At 39.1% G+C, this 24,164-nt stretch overlaps 1 protein-coding gene across 8 annotated transcripts in view; it reads right to left on the minus strand.

The window, feature by feature from the left end:
• Positions 1 to 1,893: 1,893 nt before the first annotated feature.
• The window catches only part of EHBP1 (EH domain binding protein 1), a 321,196-nt gene continuing 298,925 nt past the window's right edge, over positions 1,894 to 24,164 (minus strand). For all 8 annotated transcript variants that reach the window (XM_030557932.1, XM_030557930.1, XM_030557937.1 and 5 more), the window contains 4 exons: positions 11,369 to 11,468; positions 10,077 to 10,150; positions 3,331 to 3,445; positions 1,894 to 2,953 (listed from right to left, as the gene is read on the minus strand). In XM_030557932.1, coding sequence (XP_030413792.1) covers positions 2,863 to 2,953; positions 3,331 to 3,445; positions 10,077 to 10,150; positions 11,369 to 11,468 — 380 coding nt within the window. In that variant the 3' untranslated portion in view covers positions 1,894 to 2,862. The remainder of the gene's footprint in view (positions 2,954 to 3,330; positions 3,446 to 10,076; positions 10,151 to 11,368; positions 11,469 to 24,164) is intronic.

Raw genomic sequence — 24,164 nt, forward strand, 5'->3', positions numbered from 1 at the left:
CGGCTTCTAGTTTAACCGAAAACAAGCTCGACTGAGAATACGCCCCCCCCACCTTTCTGGGGAGAGCAAGTCCCAACTCCCCTCTTCGCTGCCAACACCGCCTCTAGCAGCCTGCATTGTATTGTGTTGGGTCTGCCCTCGGTGTCCAAGCTTGTCACCCCCCACCCCAGGCTTCATGCGGACCTCTGGGAAGTCCCAGCACCCCTCCCCAAAACAACTCACACTCCACCGGGGGGGGGGGGGGGGCTGAATAATCCAACCCTGGAGCTGCCTGGCTAGAAGTAGCCAGAGCCCTGCATTGCAGAGAACCTGCCCAGGGAAGCCAAACTTAGAAGCGCTCAGCAACTGAATGGGAAAGTTTTAAAAGGCCAAAGAGGACGTCAGCTGTCAAAACTTATTTCTCCCTCTTTAATCACAGCGGCGAGGACATGGCTGGTGTCATTAGAACAGGCTCCTGCTCCCAACCCCACAGCCAGAGGGGCGGCGAGGGTAAACAGATGTTCGCTGCAAATTAACAAATTCTAATCTGACTCTTAGGACCCGATAAACCGCATTAACCCACATTAAAACAAAAAAGGCCCACTCGTCCCTGCCCAAGTGCAGAGCGGCTTGGAAAGGCGGCCGGCGGCAGGAGTGAAACAACCCCCCGAAAGGGGAGGTGGTGAGGGGAATGTAGTCAAAGGGCGAGGGGGAGAGGGATCCTGGCCCGGCCCGAATTTCAGCCCCTAATCGAAGGAGATAAGAGATTTAATTCATTTAGCATATGAACCAGCTCGGCAAGCGATTCCCATTCTGGGCAGATCCAACGGCACAAGCCCAGAGCCCGCGTATTTACCCTGGCGCTTGTTATCATTTTAACCGGATTATTCACGATGTGGATTTTGTAACATATCGTGGATTCTCCCTGCACTGGTCGGGAAAACGCATCCGCGCCGGCAGCCGCAGAAGCAGCTCCTGAGTCCTGGCCCCACTTGGCTGGATTTTGCAGCGATTGGATGGGGCAATTTGCAAATGGGGTCTCTGGCGACTCTTAAGGAACAGGACTATTGCAGGGCCACCTCCCACCAAATGCAAAGCGGAGCCACTGGGTCCCTTCCTAGAAACTTCTCAGTAACTTTCCCCCAGGCCGTGGCAGGCTGCTGCATTCTTGTGTGCGCGATGGGGCTGTTCTTTTCCAACTGACGCATGATTTATATTTTCTTGTAAAACGTCTCTGACACTCTGAAGCATAAACCTGCTGCATTATTATTTTCAGGTCTTCTGACTTGTTGAACAGACTTCCTTTTGCTAGGGGTCCCCTTGCAGAAGAGGGTTTGCTTGCTGCTGTAATGAGCTGAGCAGGCGAATACAGGAATAGTAAAAAGTTGAACTTTTGGTCTGGCTTGGTTCTATCACAATATATATATTTTTAAAACTGCAGCTTTCTGAGAGTTAACAAAGGGCTTTGATCTGGCCCACTGAGCTGTAAAAGTCAAGCCACTGCAAAGGAATCGTTAGGTGAAGAAAATGACGCAATGTTCCTAGTTATGAAAAGCTTTGACAAAGTAGCAGTGACCAGAGGGTCCATTTGCAAAATCTCAGTGTGAACAGGAACAGCCTCCGAAAGAGAGATTGGAACCTACTTGGACAAACATTGCTTATATGTGGGAAAGTTTAAAAATAAATATCACTTCCATTGCTTTTAAATTTCCCACCAAATTCTATTTTTTGTGTCTGAAGGTGTATCTGTTGTATCTAGACTGTTCAGTTTCAGGTAGGAAGCTGTTGCGTTTGATATTTTTGACAAATTAATTTTAAAAATTAACTAACCTTTCCCCATTTCCCCCCCACCCCCAAACAATCAGAGGTAATAAACTTTTCACACTGGGAAGACAGGACAGCAGCAGTTAACGGTAAGAAAGATTCGGCTTTTATTGAAAATTTATATATGACTAAGTCTTGTAATAAATAAACAGTTGTCACAAAAATGAGCGCGATGTAAGCGGAGGGAACATGAATTGGGAGGGGGTTTGCACACAATGGCAGAACAGACTTTAATAGGTACAGAATAAATATGAACAGCGTTCTGGAGCCAATGCAGAGGTCCAACAAAATGGAGAAGGGAACAAAACTAGATGTAATAAATAATTACAAAAAATGGAATAGCCTTTAATGACAAAATGTTTCTGTAAACTGATGCACTTCAATTAGCCCCATCTCACATCACATCTTCAGATCACAAAGCTCTTTTTCAAACCATATGTTAAAGAACTAGTCTCTGAGCAATCAGACAGTCTTAATTTATATTATACATACAATAAAATGTAAAACGCTGCTGAAATAAACACTGGTAAATATAGCACATTTTAATAACTGGATTGAATCTGATGTAACTATAAAATTTAGATAGCTTATTAAGTATTACATATGGCAGGACTAGATGAAACCATTCAGAATGATTTTTGTTTTCTATTTTTCCCTCTATAATTCTATTACAACAAAAACATATTTATTTCAGAATTCATTCTTCCTCCAGCTAAAGAAATCCAGACAGATTTTTTTCTCTTAAATATTTCTGATATCACCACCACAACAATGTTTCTGTGCAAATGTATTTAACAGAATTTCAACATGATGACTAAGCTCACAAATAAATCATAATACAAAGCTAGTTTGGGACAATATTGCTTGAGTGGAAAAAAATAAGAAATCCAAAAAACAATGCAGTATAGATCTGGCCTATCAAAAGGGCAAATGTTTTAATTTTGTTTGAAATATTGAATGGTAATATCGTTTTTTTTTTCAGTCTTGGGGTCAGTATTTTAAAAATGTAAGAAAGGTCTGGACTACAAAATGCAACTGCATCTGCTCCAGGAAGGCCAATCACTGAAGGACACATTTCTCTTCTTTCTTTGCCATCTTCCCTTTGTTTTGTTCAAGAGTTCTTTCCAAATGTTCATCTTCTTCTTCGGCCCTGAAAAACAAACCCCCGATACAATTATTCTCCATTTTCTATCTAAGGTAATGCAGTTTCTCTTTACACCACCCAGCCTCTCTGCAGGCTAATTTGCCAAAGAGATTTTGATACTGAGCACCACTCTAGAGTCAGATGTGATAGCACCATTCAGTTTGAGGATTGGGCTCTAGTGATGGTCTGATTTTCTTTAAAATGGATCATCATTACTAACCCCTCGAGTTCATGTTTCATTTTTGATCACCAGAGAACATACTGCCTTTGTTATGAACTTTCCTCAAACTTTTACTGTCCAGACAATAGACACAAAGCAAATCCATTCACAGAAAAGTAAGAATGTCTCTAGAGGGTTTAAAAAAAGAACACGTCATACTTACTGTTTTTCTTGGGCATCCAAATCTCTGACCAGGGCATCACGTTTATTAACGAGAATTACAAGTTCATCCAGCAAAAGTTGCTCTCGCCTTTTCTGGGCTTCATTCTTTTGCCAATCTGAAAATAAAATACAAATACATGAAACAACAATAAGACACCCCCCGCCCCAAATGTGTGGTTTAAAATCTTTTTAGTCTTAACTTCTGTATGATTCAAATAATGGGTGTCAGATCTTTGGCCTTCGCAATAAAAAAAAAAAAAAAAGATTATTCCTTTCCCTGACCCGAGAGGGGTGTGGAACTTTAAGCAGGGATAACATTTCACATTTGTATGAATTTGTGTAAATCAAAAATATCAAGTTATTGAAGATCTGCATTTGACTTCATGCATTATTTTGTAAATCATTGCCATAAATGTGTACATGTCTACATAAACAACTAATGTCTATACTAAATTTAGCGATATTATTCCAAGATGCCTAATTTCTAAATCTCTCACAGAACTTTTAACCGAGGCCTGGACAGACTGGAATCAGTTTATAAATAGCAATTAAAAAAAAACAAAGAAATGGAATCATATGTATTTTTTTTCATTTATTGTTTGGTTTTATCTTATTCTAGAGATCTTTCTAGCTCTGGCCTTGTTTTCTGTAAATACACTGGATGGGGGGGGGGCACATTTGTTTCTGAAACTGGCAAAATTCACGGAACCAAAAATATTGTAAGAACTTTTCCTAATCTAGAATTTAACTCCATCTCCGTACAAATAGCTTATTCGTTGCTAATTTCTTGCTTGGTATATCTTAACAGTTGGAAGTATCTCACACTGGGCACCATATGCTTCACAATAACTTTAAAAGTAGGTGTCAGTTAATTAGCATTTTTTCTCTGAAGTAAAAATACATTTGGTAGACAATATTACATAGCACCCCTCTCCATAGCAATGTAACCAGTCTGATTGTTTCCATGATAGCTAAATCCAAGGCACTTTGCTAAATGACAATTACAGATCTGATTTTGAAATTATTTTGTTGCACAAGATTGGATAATGTCTAATCGTGCTCCCATTGCACTCATCTTGTGCATGCTTACAGCCAGGAGTCCAAAGGAACATTTTTTACCCCATATGCTTCCCTTGCATGTTCTCTGTCCCTCTTAACAGAACCGTATCTGCATTTCATAAAAAGAAGGCAAATTTATGATTGGAACATGCCTAAAGTCCAAGCCAACTGCTCTCTAGCCAGACTGTAAGGGCTTGTAGCTGTCAATCAAACCACCAGTCTACCCCGCCTCCCTCATTAGGAAAGTAAACAATGAAAAGAAGGAGAAGTAGATGATGAGGGAGATAGCAGAACAAATGAGGACCAGGAGGGAAACAAGACACCAGCTTAAAAATGTCCATAACCACCGACTCAAGCAGTGTCCTCCCCTCTGTGCACTTTCCAAAAAACAGAGGAAAGAGAGTGTGCAATCCTTTTGGATTTCTCTCTTCTCTCTCTATTGCCCTGGGCAATCATGTTAAAACTCACATGGCTGGTGCTTATTCAGATAAACCTAACAATGCACACCAATGGTTACCATGTGAATCTTCACAAACCACACAAGAATGTGCTGGTTCAAATCCCCCTGACCCCCCTCCAAAGCAAAATTTATTCAAGACAGCAAACTGCTCAGAAGCTTTATGAAAGCAAGTGGTGCTAGAGGGAATTCAGTCTTGTATTTACAAATTAAAAATTAGATGCATCATCATGCAATAAAGGTTAGAACAGCAGCAAAAAGCCAGGAATGTGTAACCACTTTTATCATTCTCTGTGGACATGTATCCATAAAACCAACATAGGTGTATGTGCATATACTGACATGCACACACAGAAAATACAAACAGAAACGTGTATATATACATTTGACATAAGCAAATGTACACAATAGGTTCATAAATGGGCAAGAACTTGATATAGTGACACTATGTCCCCTTCCAACACATTTACATGGCAGGAGTCCTGTAGACAGTTCTCATTGCGTATTTTTAAATGGGCTGTTTCTTACCACTCATACTTATGGAAGCTAATTTTCCAGGTGGTAACCAAATCAATTTGTCTTGCAATTTATCGTCCTCACCTTCAGCCCAGCCCAAACATGGTGCTCCAAAATGCTGCCTTTTAGTTGCTAATGTAGAACACACTCTTTTGATTTCCATTAGTATTTGCCCTTTCCTACTCTGACATGTTTCAGGATGGGCTGCTTCAGTTCAACTTGTTAAAAAATCCTGCCTTCTACAGCTCGAACTCAGAACAGGCTCTTTGTGAAATCACACGGTATTCCATGTCAAAATTAAGTGCCAGCTTAAGGGATTTCAACTCACTGAAACAAACCAGACTCACAAGTATATGTCATACCACGTCAGTAATCCGACTAGAAACAAGGAAAAAAAGACATCGTTCAGAATTTCCCGCCTGTTCACATGCCCTCCAAACCTTGTCTAACTTCTAGTCTAACTTCTCTGTGCTTCTGACTACAATCTTGCTGATCTCAAGGTTTCTCTAATATTTTGACACCTGAAGATCCAGATAAATTAAGGAAGGATCTGAAAAGCACCAGTTCTACGTGGGTATGAGCTATCTAATATTTTGCGGTTTTGTCTTAGTTGGCAGTTTCAGTTTTTTAAAACATTCTTATTTTTCTGAATGTTAGAAGCAATTTACTGTAACATCTTACGTGTGCAGACAGAAGCCAAAATACTTTAGAATTACATTAGAACTGGAGGTTTGGTATGAACTACTTTTTCCTCTGTAACATTCCTACCTATTGATATTGATATAGTAGACACAGCTCACAGCAGTGTGTGGGAAACAATGTCTTATGGGACACTCATACTTAGAATGACACTGATTTTTGTTGTCATTACAGTAGATAGTAGTGCTGTTTGTGAAGATGCCATGCAAAGATTCATTAGCACAAGTACACAATTGCTTTGTTGAGTTAGCTTAATTAACTTGTATACATTTCTTAAGAAAGGAGAAAAACTGAATTTCCCTCTTAGAAGTGAAGACAAATAAAAAGCAGTTTGTTAGGAAGGGAGGCATTTTTTGACAGAGTGTTTGGTCAATATTTGTTTTATATAATATTAAACTAGGAGCTTGTTTTATACAGAAAAATATCTGACCAAACACACCTCCCCCAGCTTTCAGAGAGAACACAGACGTAAATATATTTAAAAAACAACGGCATGCAAGTTTGGCTTCTACCTGCTGTACATTTTAAGACAGGATTATCTATAACACCTGTTATATATAGTTACCAGCACTGCCTACAGCTTTGGGAAACTACAATATAGACTGTGATTAATGTGAAGATTCCAGAATAATACTCTTATAAAAGCTACACTCTGGATAAAAATAGGATTAAGCTCTGATGCTGTATATGAGCTGAAAGTGTTGAAAGCCAAAGACCCCATGCAGTCTCTTGCAATGTGCAGTTTCAAATTACGTAGTTTGTTAAATTCAGAATGAAATCTAAATGTTTTCAATTATTCATCTACATGGACTTTATATTGTCTTTGTTTTAGTTGCTTACACTGATAACTACTTGGAGAAAACAGGCAGACTATTCCAATAGAAACACAGTAATAGAAATGGTCTTAAGTTCTTCTAGTAAAACCTTCAGCCTTGCCACTATAATAAGTAAGCCTCGCACTTTGATGAAAATTAACACTAGTTTTGTAAAGAGCACATTGGGGGATTGCAGTCAAGTCTTATCTTTAGTTCCAGTCAACTAGCAATCCTGAAAGAGTTTGCATCATCATCAGAGCAGGCCATTTGATAGGATTCTCCTGCTGAACCTAATCAATCTATGGAATTCTGTGGCTGTGCTGTGTAACAAAGCTAAAATAGATTTACAAATGGGGTTTTAGGGGATAAGCTCCTCCACAGGATTACATATTGATTTTAAATATAAAAAGCTTATCATATAAACCATAACTACAAAAATAGTGAACCTATGCATAAATCCTTTTAGAAGAGCACCCACTTCAAACTATAAGCCAAGAATAAATCAAGATGTACAAAATCCTAAAGAAGATCCATTTCTTGGGCAGAAAATGAACACACTACCCCAAGGTGTGCAAAAATGAACTTATCTTTTCTAAGGAGGCATTAAATCTAGGGGGAAAAAGGGAAGGTAACTGAAGTGTGTTTAAGTCAAAGGTATCCTGCTACTCAGCGATGGATGCAGAAATATCCAAGCTCTGAAATGCGTACCTTGTTTAATGCAACAAACACATGCAGTGTGTTCTTAATTGCCCATGCTAAAACAAACCAAGTAAGGGATATTTCCTTCAGCATATTATGATCCTTTAGAACTATTTCAGGCCCTTCTTGGGATGAGCATTTTCAGCAACAAATTCACTTGTAACGATATGAATAGCTTGTTGCTATTAGCAGCCAGTACTTTACTCTCCCTTTCTTATCTCTGCTGCTAAATGGGGGGGAAAAAAAGTATTTCTCTTTTTACCACTGTTGGCCATTCATGTGTTCTGTGTGAAGTGCTTTTAACACTCCAAAAGGCTATTCAACTGCATATGCATCCATTTTAACAGTTGGCTAAGAGGACACTGTCTCCACATCACTGAACACTGTAACGGTCAGCACCTCTAAACTACAGTACTGCCCCCACACTGCTCAGACTAGCAGGGCAGGCCGATGGCCAATAAACTGCCTTTATCTACAATCAGCAGGCTGCTACCTTTTGCAAGTCTCTTTTTTCCCTGTCATCAACTAGCTAAGTAAATTGTTTGATAGATTTTTAAACAGCAGAGTCACGGGTGGAAGAGTTAGAGCAATTCACCGAAACAGTAATTATCACCTCTCAAAGACTTGTTTTTTTAAAGTACCAGTATGAATCAGAACATTGTTACTAACAATCACTTTAAATAAACAAACACACAAACAGAAACCACCCTGCTATTTTTTTCATGTCCATATGTTTTGGAGTGGGAATATCTGTACACATATGTTAGATTTGTCCTTTCACATCTTTTACATGGCACCAACTGTTCATTAGCCTCTCTTGATACATACTGCCTTCCACTCCTCATTTAGCCTATTTAACTTTCTAATCTCTTCTACAGTCAACCTTACTACACGTTTTGTTATTTTTAAAATCTCTTAATATTTGAAATCAAGCATAAATCAGACATGAAAAGCTTGAAAGCACTGACATATACACCCAGAGTCAATTTTTCAAAACTGTATTTCAGCATCTTGTAACATACTTCTAGCCTCAATCATCATCTTATCTGGATAGCTCCTTCTTTAAAAAGTCCCTAAGAGAACTATAATCTTAATACAATTCAAAATTTAAAAACATAACAAGAGTAGTGTAAACAAACATTGTTTTTCTTGGAAAAATCCTGTATATAGTATCATTATTACCGTAACAAGCAGATCTGATCTTTCTGATGTCTGGCATCTTTTGCTATTTTTAATTTTATTTTATCAAGCTATATGTGTGATTTGTCATATTCTGTAAGGCATTCAAAGATCTTAGGTTTGAAGTCCCCACAATAAAAATAATTAAGGGACATTACTGTAAAAGTTATGCCCAATACTTATTTTTTTTTTGTTAAAAAGGATTTTAATCTGTTTTAAATATTTAATTTCTAATTAATTGTTACCTCAGTGTAAAACTCAGGTTTTATTCAAGAATATGGTGAACTCAATCTTACCCAAGAATATTGTAACAGACCAATAGATATGAAAAAGCTACCTGACAATCCATGTCTTTCTCCTACAAACTTATGCTTCCAGTGAAGTCTCCAAACTAATTAGAATTGATTTATTATGGATCAGGTACCTTATCAGGTGAAGAAAGAAATTACCATGGACAGTCAAAGGGCTAAGAGGTCAACATAGAATAGCAAAATCAATTTGCATTGATTAGACAAAAGGTCCATTTTACAGAGCCCAAAGGATTAACTTTTAAGCAAACATCTTTGAACTACAAGACAGCATTTCTGACTGAGAGGTATAAGTAGAGCAGCATTATAAAACACTTAAGATATTTAAATAACAATATAATGTAAGCAATAGTTTAAGCTATCTGGATATTTATTTTTATTATGACTCTTCCTTAGGATTACTGTACAATTCATTTAAAAGCATTATGGAAAGTACGAAATTGTTTCACTTATCCCCATGTCAATCTTTCCATGAGTTTTCATTCAGGTAAGGTGACTAGACTCTAGAGAGCTACAGAGAATGAAGAAAATATTATGCAATGGATTGCACTGACATTGTGTGTGAGGAAATATTTACTTGGACACGTGTATAATATGTTACCATGAAGACTGAAGAGATTTTTTTTCTTCAATGGAAATACTGCTATAAAAATATTTAAAATGTAGAAATAAGGAATCTCATGTATGTGAAAAATCCCTTTGTGATAAGCGACATCACTGTATCAAACCTAAGATTACTTGGCTGTAACAAAAACAATAAAATGTAAAAATACATTGTGTTGTTTTCCCCCTCAATGATTTTTCAAATATATTTTAGTAAGACCTGTTTCTGATCTTGCTTTCTGAATCCAATGCTTAAAACAATTTCTCTGCATATAATTTATGGATCTGAGTAAAGACCAACAGTATCTTTTGTACACTATAATTTTGAATTATTTGATAGCTGATTCCATTCTCAGGGGGGCCTTCTTATTGGTCTTCCTGTTAAGTAATTTCATGTGTTAATATTGCTTACCTTCGATAGCAAGCATTGCTCTTAGCTCTCGGTTCAGCAGTTCGTATCTCCTTTCTAGGTCATGTTCTTTTTCCCTAGGCAAGTTGCAAAAGTTCATCAATATGTTAATTACTAAATCATTAAACACTTAAAAAAAACCTTTAACTTACATTGATTTTAGGACTCATAACTGACTTTTCTCTTCAACTTTAAGCTACTCCAAACAAATGATACACAAACTTAAAACTGTCCTCAGGTAGAATATTCAGTAATGATGCTTTTTTCATTTTCTGTAATGTCTGTTTTTCTGGATTTAGTTTAACTCTTTTGCACTATTGTACATAATTAGTAAATATTCATCCTTGGAGCAGCTGTTGTGGTATGTCCTAAGTATAACGTATTCTCTCCTATCTAAAGGACAAATTCCAGATTCAAACAATTCACAAAGATAGTATGAACACAAAGTATTATCCCATGTAAATTCTGGTCTAACGAATACAGAAAATTAGACACAGGATTAGTAAGCTTAATATTTTGAGGTGGAATCTTCTTTCAAGTTCAGACATGGAAAGAAATTCGTGAACATACAACTCATTTCACTATATTAGAAAGGAAAATTGCCTATATCTACACTAGGTGGCATACTAAAAGAAAATCAGCAGTAAACTGAGAAAAACTAAACAAGAAATGATGACCTCAACAGGCCAAATGCCAGTCTAATAATGAATGGTATTTATGCTTTCTCTCATCCTCTATGCTCCTAATAACTCTGCCAGTCCTGCCCATTTCTGAAAAAGGTTTACATGTCTTTATTACACAAATCTTGCTCTGCATTGTCTGTGGTAACATTGCTTCACCTGAGGTTCACTAATATGCTTTTTCCCCACACTTCAACACTGCTAAACTAGTGAATGATCTAATATTTCTGACTAGAGCAAATATCAACTTTAATTTAAAGTTTTCCCTGAAAATAAACTGTGTATGTTATATCTGAAGTACAATTCAAGTATATTTTTGTATTTCCAGAAGGTAATTTTATTCTGTTTTTGCCTTTGAACATATAAATGCACTTGCTATTTCATATTTTTTCACAGCTCTCACTAATCTGGCATCATTGCATGCTTTTCATTTTCGTGTCTGAAGAATGAGAAAAACAAATTACTTGATATGTACACAAATCGCACCTACTTTGCATCTTTGAGGAAACATTCTGAAGTCTAATGGAAATAAAGCAAAAAAGTTTAGCATCTATATTCTAAATGAACATACTGATAAACCAAGCTCTTGGAATAAGCTCAGCCATCCATACTTACAGAAGAGAGAGCTGATTCATTCTTCTTATTAAGGCATTTTTCTTATTAACCAACATGAACCATTCCTGCATCATAGCTTCTTCTTCTTCTGTGTTCCTTCCTGTAATATAAGCACATTTGTTATTTACACAAGCTGGACAACAAACTTTAGTATCAATTTTTGGAACATGAGATTTCTCATGTTTATCAGCATTAAAAGGTAATTTTTCAAACAACGTAAGATTAGATTTCAAGACCAGCAGCCTAATGCTGTTGAACTATCATAAGTCAATCTTTTAAAGCTGATATTCTCCAGCACATATATTTTAACGTACTCATAGATCATATTAGCACTAAGTACATTTGGAAGAAAAACTTCCACAGAGACAATACGATCATAAAAGAGGTGGACAAACAAAACAAAATATTACGATGGGTGAAATTAACTCCATCCACAAAAACCGAGAGCATTCAGTCCCCATGTGGGTGGAATGCACAGAGTACTGGGGAGGTGAAATCCTGTCCATAACCTTTTGCCAAATGTGCTGGGCGCTGCCCAGCCTCTCAACACTTGTGGCTGGAATTCCAGGTAACTGACATAGCTTCTCCTCACCAGGGCAAAGCAATTTTAGGGGCCCCTTCCATTAAAAAAAAGTTGCAATACTATAGAATTTGGGAGGCATAGCTCAGTGGTTTGAGCATTAGCCTGCTAAACGCAGGGTTGTGAGTTCAATCCTTGAGAGGGCCACTTAGAGATCTGGGGCAAAAATCAGTACTTGGTCCTGCTAGTGAAAGCAGGGGGCTGGACTCAATGACCTTTCAAGGTCCCTTCCAGTTCTAGGAGATTGGTATATCTCCAGTTAGTATTAGAATACTATATTCTCATGGGGGCCTGGGGCAAATTGCCCCACCTGTCTGGGCGGCCCTGCCAGGGCTCTGATTCAGACCTCACTGAAGTCAAAGGGAATCTCTCCATTGATTTTAACAGGAATTGAATTGGGACTCAGTTGCCTTGGCTACTGGAGTCATGACATCTGCACGTATATATATCCTCCATTTGTGGCAACTGATCAGCTCCTGTCTTTCATCAAAATTAAGCAGAAGGAGAAACAAGTCTTTATAGACATGTTACCAGCATGTAAATCTGATTAATTTTAACCCTAAAAAATGCATAATTGGGAAGCTTTGCCCAGTGGCTACAGTAAAAAATAAAGTCAAGAATTTGGGGGTTGTTTTCCCAGCTCTGCCATTGATTCATTTTGTGACCTTGGGCCTGTATCTCACAGTTTCCCATTTCTAATATGAGGATAATACCTAACTCATATGAGTGTTGAGGATTAATTCATTATGTTTGTAAAGTGCTTTAAAATCTCAGAGGAAAGATGCTATAGATAAGGGGAAGGTATCATTATATTAACGTACAGAAATGGGGCAATAGTTGTGGAGAAGAAGTTTGCTTACATAAGAAGCCGTTAACGTACCAAAACACGTGGTGAGCTTTTGCTCTAAGAGGAAACCCCCAATTTCTGGATGTTAACATTTGCACCACAACTGATTCTTCGGCATCACTGCCTGTCTTACAAACATTCCCAAATAATATATAAATGCATGAAGCCACATCTGTGCAAGGAGCTACCTTTTTCTCATGGATATTCCCCTGCTGCATTGAAAGGAAGGCCAGCTGCCTCCATGGCACTGTTTGCCTTTTCCCTATGCAGCCCAATGGATCTGGAATCCACCCAGGGAGAAGAGTGGACAAATCAGGGACAGAACTGATGGGGACACACATTGGTGCCCAATGGCTCCATGTTGCTTAGACAGCAAAGGTAATACAGACTGGGCTGTATTATCTTTTTCTCTGGATACCTCCCTGTGACTTAAAGTAGCTCCTTGTTAATGCTGCTCCACTGGAGTCATGCTGATAGGGTCCAGGGTTTGCAGGGGGAGGAAGGGCATGACAGAGCTAGCGCTTCTGCAGGCATGTTCCCTACCTCCCACGCATCCCTATGGTGGGGTGGCCCAACAGTTTTTTCTTAGCAGAGAGGGGAAGTGCCAGTCCGTGGGAACAAAAGGGGAGTAACTTTGTTTTGTAGAGATTTCCTCCCTCAAAACCTCCTCTCCTGGGTTTTTCTGCAGGGTGGCATGAGGCCATGGCTTTACTGCATTTACAATACTGTTTTATGGCTCAGAATTCCCTCCAAAGAGTTTTGAGACAATAAGGATGTTTTTCATAACAAATTAGCAATGAGAGGAATTGTTGCATTGGCCCAGCTAGTGGGGGTTCCTGTTGCAAGACTTAAGACTGTACTCAGTGTTCTAGAAGAAGACAACCTTCCCCAGAACTGCAGTGAGTCAGCTGACTTTCTTTTATGGAGGGGTAGGAGTATGGGAGATTACTTTCTTATCCCTACAAAGGATCAATTTGTGTGCACCAGAATGAGATTTGATTCCCCCTTTATCATGCAGGTAAAAAAATTCTCATAACTAATTACACAGATGACAACATTTACTTGATTAATTAATTCATTGTGTATAAAGGACTCTGGGATCTTTGGATAAAAGATGCTATCACAAATACATTACACCACAATAGCATTCTAATGGATGAGTCTGCAAACCATTTTCAACAAAAAGAAAACGGGGACATAGAAACATTCCTTCACCAATTTAGACCAGCTGAGGATTGGGCCCTTAGTTTCTATCATGACAAACATTCTAGGGTGAGATCATAATTTAAGATGCTGCTTCTTCATACTAATGTAGATTTTCTCCTTCTAAAAGTAAAATGAAGTCAGCTCCAGCATATATTCAAATAAATCTATAGAAAAGCTGTATTTGTCAATTTGGAGCCTAACAAAAAGAGGTTGCACATCTTCAATATTTTTATGCTTACATTTCAGTGTATGAAGTATTCACAGAATAGGGTTTTTGGTTTTTTTTTAAAGTCTTTACTGTTTTACAGTATTTTTAATCTGTCTTTTAGGGCAGCTGTTTTTGTATTCATTTTGGACCATGTGATGCCCTGACACTGGTCATGTGATATCGGCTGCGATAGGCACAAATCCCAGGGCAGCAACAAAAGAAGAAAGAGTAAAAAGAAAAAGCTGAGAAAAAGCTTGCAATTTGGAAAAAGGCCAATTGTACCCCAGTGAAGGCCTTTTTGATCAGTGAAATGACACGTGTGCAATATTAATAGCAGTAGATTGTGGTCTCTTATTTTTTTGACCAAGGGCTTTTAAATTCTTGCACACACAACTTAAATAGATACTTCATATATGAGCAAGGTAAGATACATGACAACATAAATAATTTTAAAATTGCTACTCTCAAGTAACATAGTACTATTAGCTAGTTTAGTCAATTTAGCACTATTTTCTTCAATGGAGAGTGCAAATAAAACACTTTCAATGAAGCAGATTGAATGCTGATACAGCAGTGATATTTGAAAGTTAAATTTATATTTACTCTTTCTAAGTAAAAACAAAACCAGGGGTTTTCCTCATCCGCAACTGATTTCACACTTCCACTTAGTAAAACTATCCAGCTGCTGTGTGTTTATTTTCCAAGTTTAAATGATTATTGAAATCATTCAAGTACAAATGTTTAAAAATTCAAAATGTGAAAATATCCGCTTTGCTCTCTGGAGAAACAATACAACACAGATTATTTAAATGAAGTGAAAAACATGTTCGAGAACAAATCGATACTGTGTGTGCAAACCCCTTATCTGAGCCAGTACAAGATGATGGAAATCTTTAATTGGCACACAGATCTTCAACTTAAAATTGTTTTTTTTCTATAATACATGCATTACACCATTGTTTTAATTTTTTTTAAGAAAAAAAATCCAAACCCTTTTAACGCTAGTAAGTTGGACCATTACAAATTAATCCTGACTTTAATAACTGGTTAAAGACCCCTTCAGCTTTATAAGTAACAAAAAATATTAAAGCCTGTGATCACAGCGAGCTTTTCTCATTTCTCCTCTAACCATTTGTTATTTAATCCAATACTAGTAATCCAATTTGTCCATCAGACTTTTAAAGGGCAGAATGCAACTACCCCAGCTTAGACACTTTTCAAAGTACAATATATTTTTCAAATGAATGCTGGATGTTTCATTTTTTCCCCAACTGTTCCTAGCTCTAATGTATGAGGAAAAAAAGAACAAGATGAACATTGTTCATACTGATTAAGTAAGAGCTCATTAAAGAGCTGTCAGTGCCGTACTTTGAATATGCATGAAGCATATAATCAGATCTAGTACCGTCACTAGAAGAGAATACGGTAAGTACAAAGGATTGATTTAATTACTTAGAGTGGGCTGTGGTGGTAAAGCAGTCTTGTTAGCGCAAAAAGAAAAGGAGGTTGTATTCTGGCACAGTTAAGAGAAAAAGGCAGTTTTAGCTTCTGCCACAATACCTAATCTCAGGATAAAGCACTTTACGTTGTAGCTTAAAATGAAGACTGTCAGTATTCTAAAAAGCCCAGAATTCATCTTATTGTGTTTAACCTCACCTGGTTAACTATCTAGCAGAATGTATTATTTGCACCACATAATTGGGGCTATACCTTTGTATCCTATAGATCCAATAATGACTCCTGGGAAAAAAAGTCTTATTTTAAGACTCCTTTAGTGCTGCATCACATACATTCAAAATGCAGAGTAAGCGATGGAAAGATGCAACAAGAAAAGCTAACCTAACAGCTTTGTAATGCCGTATTTTATTAGTGGACACTCTGTGATGAGAATTTTTGGTAATGTTTTTCTAGTTTCTTTATTTTTTTAAATCAAATTCCTGTTTTATTTCCCTCTAGGAATCACGGAGAATTCTCTCACATCACCATATTCTTCTTTCATTGTCTGGCTTGAGTGGTGAAGGATGCATGTTCTATTCTCTCTCTTCACTTGACATCTACCAGATCCCTCCTCAGTAATTAGAAATGATCACGATACCAAGATTGGAACAGTTGAGGCTCGAATTCTACCCTCAGAAACATACTGGCAATTCCCATTGACTTAAGTTTTGGTGCACTGTAATATCTCCTGAATGAGACTGAATAAAGGCTGTAGCAAAAAATTCAATGATTTTGTCCAATAAGCCAGGATTTTGATGACCCTGTCTTCCCTGCCCCCGCCCCCCCAAGCTCTCTTGCAAAATGGCTCACATCTTTTGGTTAATCTCATGCACCAAATTATTATTTGAATTGCTGCTATTTAATAATGATTGAGGCCTTTTTCTTCTTTCATCTGTACCATTTCTGAACTACAAATACATTACAATTTTTGGAGGACAGTGTAAATGAGTAAGTGGTATACTTTTATGTTGTAGAACTGGAACATGGATTTACAAAATATCATTTCCATTACATACTACAGGGGTTACTAATGGGTAACTCATATGCGGATTACTTGTTAAACAGTTTAATAAATAGTAGTCTGATAAATGGTTAGGCTGAATCAATTTGAAAGCACCAATTTTTCCCCAGCTAAACAAACAAACAAACAAACAAACAAACAAACAAAAAATCCCAAACCAAACACCTTAAGATCAACCAGTGAATAGCACATGTATGTACCATGTAGCTAATAACCATTTAAACCTTTTGGGCAGTGAGACATTTAGCTAAACCAAACATGGATTAACGTCGTATGACTGCACATTGCTAAGAAAACCGAGAAGAAAGTGCTACAAAACATTATGAGCACTATTTAAATGGGAAAAAAAGTAGCAACTTGTAGGGACAAGACTAGTTTACTCTGTAAATGGATGGACGTTACCTCCTTTACACATTAAGCCATCAGAAATTCATCAAGACAAGCCACAAGCCTAAAATAAAATATATTTAGAAATCCTCAAATTTAAATATATTTAGCTGCTTTGCAAAAATGAATTATAAGTCACAGAAGATAACTAATGAAAGGGTTCTATCATCATTCAAAACCAGCACATTCAGTCTGGCAAGAAATAGCAGGTTTATGGAAATTATTAGGTATCCTGCCTTAAGCGCAATTGTTTTTACATTTTATTTGTACTGCATATTCTCTGTGTTACGTTGTAATGGTTAAACATAGAAAATGCCACGTCTACCCATTTACTTCAACAGAACACCATGAAAAAGAGCTACTTAAGCCCATTCTTCAGCCATTTGCTGATGTTTACACACAGTTTTAAAATAGAATAGAAGAAGCTTTCTTCACTCAACACACTTGGGTGAAGAGGCCAGCAGGAGAATGCCAGCGCATGTGAACGAGAGCAAGTCCAGCAATGAAAAAACTGGCCAACTTCCCTCCACTGCTATTTATGGGGACATAGCAGTTGATATCTGAGTGTTCAGATGACCACCAGATAGTCCTACAAAGGTTAGTCAATGCCTAAAGTTTCACATACTTTACCCTGAAATTAATTTGAAAATATGTCTTATCTGCCTGCTTAAACAGTTTCATTTATCCTATATATATAAAACTCTCATATGAAGAGAGACTGGAAAGTTTGGGATTGTTTACCTCACAGGGGAGATGAATAAAAGGAAACGTGATACAAGTATACAAAATAATGAAAGGTGTAGAGAAGGCAGCAGAAAAGGCTAAATTAACAAATATTATTTGCAAGGAATAATTAGACCAGCTCTAACAGGAATCTGTTAGGTGTGTCCAAACAGACTGAGAATTGCAGTCAAATTTTTGAAAAGTGACTAGTGATTCTGGATGCTAAACTTGAGACACCTTAAAAGAGCTCAATTTTCAGAGATCTGGTGCTCAGCACTTTCTGAAAACCAGGCTCCTTCATGAGGTCTCAATTTGGGTTATCAAAATCTGAGGCTCCCTTCCCCCCAACTACTAGTTACTTTTGAAAATTTTGGCCAAACATGGCTTATTTACTAGGAAATGTCTTTCTCATTATAAATGTTTTTGTGTGGATTACTAGAAAAGAAAAAAAATGTCCAGGGAACCTGAGAAACTAACTAGTACAACAGTATTGCTGGACATGGCTAGGTGATAGGTAAAGGCATAGGTCAGTCTGTTAAATATCTACTGCTAGTGGATGCTCTGAGCATAGGAAAAAGGTAGAGCATTTCTGATGCCTTAATAAAACAGTGGTTTTTATTTCATTCAGGTAAGCAGACTAAGAGGTTATGCATATGACTCAACTGGAAACTAGACATGAAGGACAAAATTGTCAGCTACCACTGAAGGACAAATGAGGGCGTCAGCTGGAAACACTACTTAATAATTTTGCTTAAATTTTTTTTTGTAACATTTTGAGTTTCAAATTGGAAAAAATATTGTGCTTTTTCCATAAAACTTCATTATTGCAAAAAGCTCCCCAAGTCTGGAGTTAATGAGCTGGTCCACCATGGATTCCACAACCAGCAGCTTAGAATCAGAATGCTCAGCTCTCTCCAGAGAAACCCCTGCCTCCTTTCCACAGATGAGAATTAACTGAATTCACTAAGAAATGTTCAAAAATAGCCATCAACAGATAAACAGGATGGGGTTACAGTTTGGGGTTAAACCTTTTGAAGAGCAGTTTGCAAGTAAGGAAACAAAGTTCTCTTGCTTCTCATGGATTTCCTAGTTTGATCTAGGTGGGAAAGCACTGAAGGCAAGTTAGGCCAGGGGTGCTGGAACAATCTGTGTAGTGAGGGTGCTGAGACCCACTGAACCAAACTGTAATCCCTGTATATAATGGAAACCACTTCAAGCCAGGAAGTACTGCCCACCCCCCGGACCCCTAGTACCAGCACCTATGAGTTAGGCAGAAGCATTCTCTGATAACTGCACTCTGGACACACTGTTTGAATGCAGCTTCCAAAGAGACACTGACATACACACAATAATATCTAGTAAAAGGTAGCCAAGGATCTCCAGAGAGTGTTATTTTACTGTGTTCTGTTTGACTTTATTTCAGCCCAGGAAAGCACAATGATGTTGTGAAATGGGCCTCGACCCTCAGAGGACCAGCAATGTATATTTCTTTATGGCAGGAACTAGTTTAATATCAATCAGGAAACCTTCTGTAATTTCTTAGTAGGCGAAAACAAAACATACAAAGAGCCTTATTGAAACTTTTGAGAACTGTGTTAATATGACTTCAAGGCTTTGACCACAAGAAATGCCAGGCCTTCTCCTTAGAGAGACAAGGTGGCTGACGTAATATTTTTTATTGGACCAACTTCTGTTGGTGAGACAGACATGATTTTGAGCTCATACAGAGCTCTTCTTCAACACTAAATCCTGGCCTTCTCCTTGTCTGGTAAGAAGGACAAAAGGTTAGTGGCCTGTTATCTCTGCAACCTAGTTATTTTGGATCTGAAACTGGGAACCATCCAGAGCGTAGCTATCATTATGAAAGAGAATAAAAGCGAAATTGCATGAACGGGCATTGATTTTCTCCACTCTACATGCTGATGTAATGAACACCAGAAAATTACCTTAATAGAAAGCCAGTAGAAACAGAATGCATGGGCTTGAACAAGAGGCTACACATTTTATGAAGGATCATATTGAAGATTCAAGCGGCAATCACTGACCAAGAGGACAGACTGTTTATGATTCCTGAATGAAGATGGCAAGAGGTGAGATTCAATTGAAGGCAGTTGGACAGAATCCTGTAGAGGGTGACACTTTTTAACTTTAAAATACAAAATAAAATATACTCCTGCAGGAATTCTATCAGTCAGTAGGTCTGGCATTGCTGGAAATAACAGACTCAAGAATTCACAGTACCATGACCAAGGTTCAAAATCCAGAAGGATCATGATTAGATATGCTCTGGCCATTTTCAGTTTCTGCAATCTCTTGGTATTTAAGAAGAAATGAGGACTGGTGGATGTCAGATTGCTGTCCACATTGCAGGAAAAATTAATCCATAGTCCATCCCTGAGATTGCTGAACCTGCTGCAAATACATGGGAAGTTTCATATTTGCTGCTGTTCCCTAGTAATAGCAGATTGCCTGGTGAATTTGGAACTGCAGGGACCACTCACTTGGAAGAAAATGCTGGCAGTTGAACTACTTTGCTTGGGGATTGAGAAGCCACATCAGACGGCTTGCTCTCAGTGACAGTAAATTCGGTTTTGCCTACTGCTGATTCTCAGAACAGAGTTTGTCTCCCTGGCCACCTTGGTTGTTTATCAATTAAATGAAAGCTAAATGTGGTCTTGAAGTGATAGGATGGCTAGCCTTACAGCCCTCATAACAACATCTATTGCTCTAGTATGAAGCACGCTACCCTGATGTTTACCAGCGGTTGCTTTATTTCCCTCATGACAACCTTTTCTGAGGCTGAGAAGGAATAGCGGATGGTACAAACTCTGATGTTTTAGGCAGAGAAGATAGTCCAATACAAGGTTCAAGAGTGCATACTCTGAGGATATGCCTTTCTGAGAGGATCAAAACGGAGATGTGCTTCCATTTAGCCAGGTAAGGGCCCCCAGCTCAGGGGATTTTTACTATTGAGAAGCACTTTCTGAACATCTTCAAACAAGATGTCTCCTGGAGGCCTTGCTGGTTGGGATGGAGCAGGTGACCACTGTCCTGAGAAATCATATCTGGATCCAGCGGGAGAGATAGCAGAGGTTTGATTGACAAGATCAGTAAGGTTGAGTACTAGTGTTGTCAGGGCCACACTAGTGCTATAAGGATGAGATGAGCATTGTCTTTTTTGACTTTGAACAAGACTCTGGGCAGCAAGGGAACTGGAGGGAAGGCATACAGGAGAGGGTTCTTTCAGGGTAGTAAAAAGCATCTGTCAATGAGCCTGGGCAGAGACCTCCCCGGGAACAGAACTGGTGGCATTTTCTGTCGGACTTTGTTGCAAACAGGTCCACCTAGGAGAGAGTCCCCAGGAGCTGGAAGATAGATCTGGCAATGTCCAGGCATAAAGACTACTCATGGTGATCGGAGAAGGTCTTGCTCAGTCAATCCGCCAACACGTTCCGCTTCTCTGGAAGGTAAGCAGCACTGAGATGAACTGAACTAGGTCAACCGGGGTCCTCCCTTTCTGTGGATGTAAAACGTAGTAGCAGAGTTATCTGTTCAAATTAACAAGTTCTTTCCTATTAAAGTTGAACAGGCTAGTTGTACAGCTCTCAACTCCCTGACATTTATATGAGCCATTAGATCCTAAGACAACCAAAGAACTTGAGTCTGCAGGGACCCCATATGACACCCCTCCACCCCAACCCAGAGCTGATATGTCTGTGAACAGAATGAGGGTTGATAGTGGTGGGGATGAAGGAGACCCACACACAGATTTTCAGAGGGTCCATCCATTAATTCAGAGATGACAAAACTGGCATTGGCACTTGAACAACCTTGTGCAAATGACAACAACTTGTGGCATACTCCGATGCTAGCCATCCCTGCAGCTTTCTGAGATGCAGCCTGTAATGTTGAACTACTTAGGAACTTGCTGCCATGTGACCCAGGAGGCTGAGATAGCTGTGTGCTATGGGGAGAGGATATGCTTTCTGTCACACCACTAAGCCCTGCAGCGTTTTGAACCTGGATTGTGATAGCAAGGCCTTGGCTTTTGTGGTGTCTAAAACTGCTCCAATAAACTACCCTCAGTACCAGTTTTACAACTGATTTGTCCCAATTTACTAGGAGCCCAGTGGACAGTGGATGCACTGGCTAGCACATGAGCGTCGAACCGACCTTTGACCAACCAGTTGTCCTGGTACAGGAACATGTGGATTACTTATTTTCGTAGATGTGCTGCAACCACCACCAAGTACTTCATGAACCTGATGAGTCACTGAAAGACTAAACGGGAGCGGATAATGGGACCTGTTTGTCACAAATCTGAGAAACTTCCGATGGTTGTGTCGTATTGCAACATGGATGTAAGCACCCTTTAAGTCAAGGGAAGCATACCAGTCTTCTTGTTCCAGGAAGGGAATAATCGAGGCTAGGGTAACCATATGGAATATTATTTTCTTCAGGAATTTGTACAACTTTCTAAGATCTAAAATAGGCCTGAGACCTCTTTTTGCTTTGGAGATAAGGAAATAGTGGAAATAGAAACCTTGCCCCTTGAGGCCCAAGGACTTCCTCCGTGGACCCTGCTTGAAGGAATGACTGGACCTCCTGTTGAAGGATGATCTCATGGGAATGGTTCCTTAAGAGGGTCAGGAAGGGTGGAGTGTAGGAGGGGCAGAAATGAACTGGAGGGCATATTCCAGTTCCATTGTGCTTAAGATCCACTGATCCAATGTTACATGGGCCCAAGCACTTAGGAAGCAGGATAAGTGATTTGTAAACAAAAGGTGGGAAATAGATATAACTACAGTCACTGGTACACTGCCCTACACCAGTGCACCAAAACACTGTTTGGATGAGATGGCTAGATGGGAAAAGCCCACTGATGCTGAAGAGGAGGGCGGTGGATATCATCCCCTATAACCCTTGCCCTTTCTCCTCAGTGGATCTTGAGACTGCGGAGTATAACCCTGGTGTCTGAATGGCAGCTGAGGATGGAACTGTTTCCTTTTTGTTGTTGGAGTACAGATACCAAGAGATTTTAACATCACAGTGGAATCTTTTAGATTACGGAGTACTATCCTCTGTCTTAGCTGAAAACAAAAAGGGACCTTCAAAAGGAAGGTCCTGGAATGGTCTGCTAGACTTCTGAGGAGAGCCCAGATGACTGTAACCACAAACATCTTCTCACAGAAATGGCAGATGCCATGGTTTGAGCTGCTGCATTCACACCATCTAAACTGTCCTGGAGATCAGTTCAAGGCAACGAGCTTCCCCTCATCCACCATTACTGCAAATTCCTGTCTACAGTCTTCTGGTAACTCATCTTGAAATTTTATAATATTCTCCCAGAGGGTGAAATCAGAGTTACAGATGCTCTGTGGAATAAAGTTTGCATCCAAACATGTCCAGCCTCTTCGAATCTTTACCTTTCGGCATATACGCTTGGTGTCCTTGTCTCTCCCATTCATTCTGCCACCACCAAGGAAGAACCAGTTGGGACTGGTAGCCTGAGCCGCGGAAGGCAGTACTGGGGATATCATTGGAGGATTCCCTTTAAACTGCTTCAACCTTTGCAGAAGCTTGGGAGTTAATGGTACTGTGAGTTCCTGACAGCATGAGGTAGGTGCCACAAGCATCAGTGCGGACTGTGAACCTTCTTGCACACCACGAATACTGGTACCGAGAGGCTAAGCAGGCCCCGTCTCCAGGATGGTTAGGAATAGCAGCGACTGATGGCTCTGGTGCAGAGTTCTTTCAGGGATTGCCCTTGAAGGACCTGGCATGGGCCCCAGAGGCAGCGATCCCTTCTTCTTAGCTGAAGAGAACTCCAGAGACAGACTTTTCCGCAAATGTATCATAAAGGCTTGGCCTCTCCTTGGCTACAGCACTGACAAACCCGAGTGAGGGACTAAGCATTTTCTTCAGAGCTGGTGAAGGGGACCGAGGAGCTGCAGACATCTCTGGGGTGCTCTCCATGTGAGACGAGTCTGATGGGGAGTGAAGTGCTGCCTCCATGAGCAAACATTTGAGCCTCGTTGCTCTATCCTTCTTTGAGTTAATCCCTTACATATTTGTGACTGATGTGGGATTCTTCCAAAGATTTCAAGCAGGCCAGGTATGGGTCACTGACTGGCATGACTTAGGTTTTAAGTCCTGCCAGACTTGCACTGTTCTAGTACAGCTCCCCGTAACGAAAGATGAAAAATTGGTGCAGAAAAACCAAAGACTTTTAATATGTATTGCTAAAACTAACAAATTTAACTCACTAACTAATTCCTAACAATAACAGGGTATATATACATAGGAGTGACAGAATCACTTATGACA

The sequence above is a fragment of the Gopherus evgoodei genome, chromosome 3 (genome assembly GCF_007399415.2).
Source record: "Gopherus evgoodei ecotype Sinaloan lineage chromosome 3, rGopEvg1_v1.p, whole genome shotgun sequence".
In the NCBI taxonomy this organism is placed as follows: domain Eukaryota; kingdom Metazoa; phylum Chordata; order Testudines; family Testudinidae; genus Gopherus; species Gopherus evgoodei.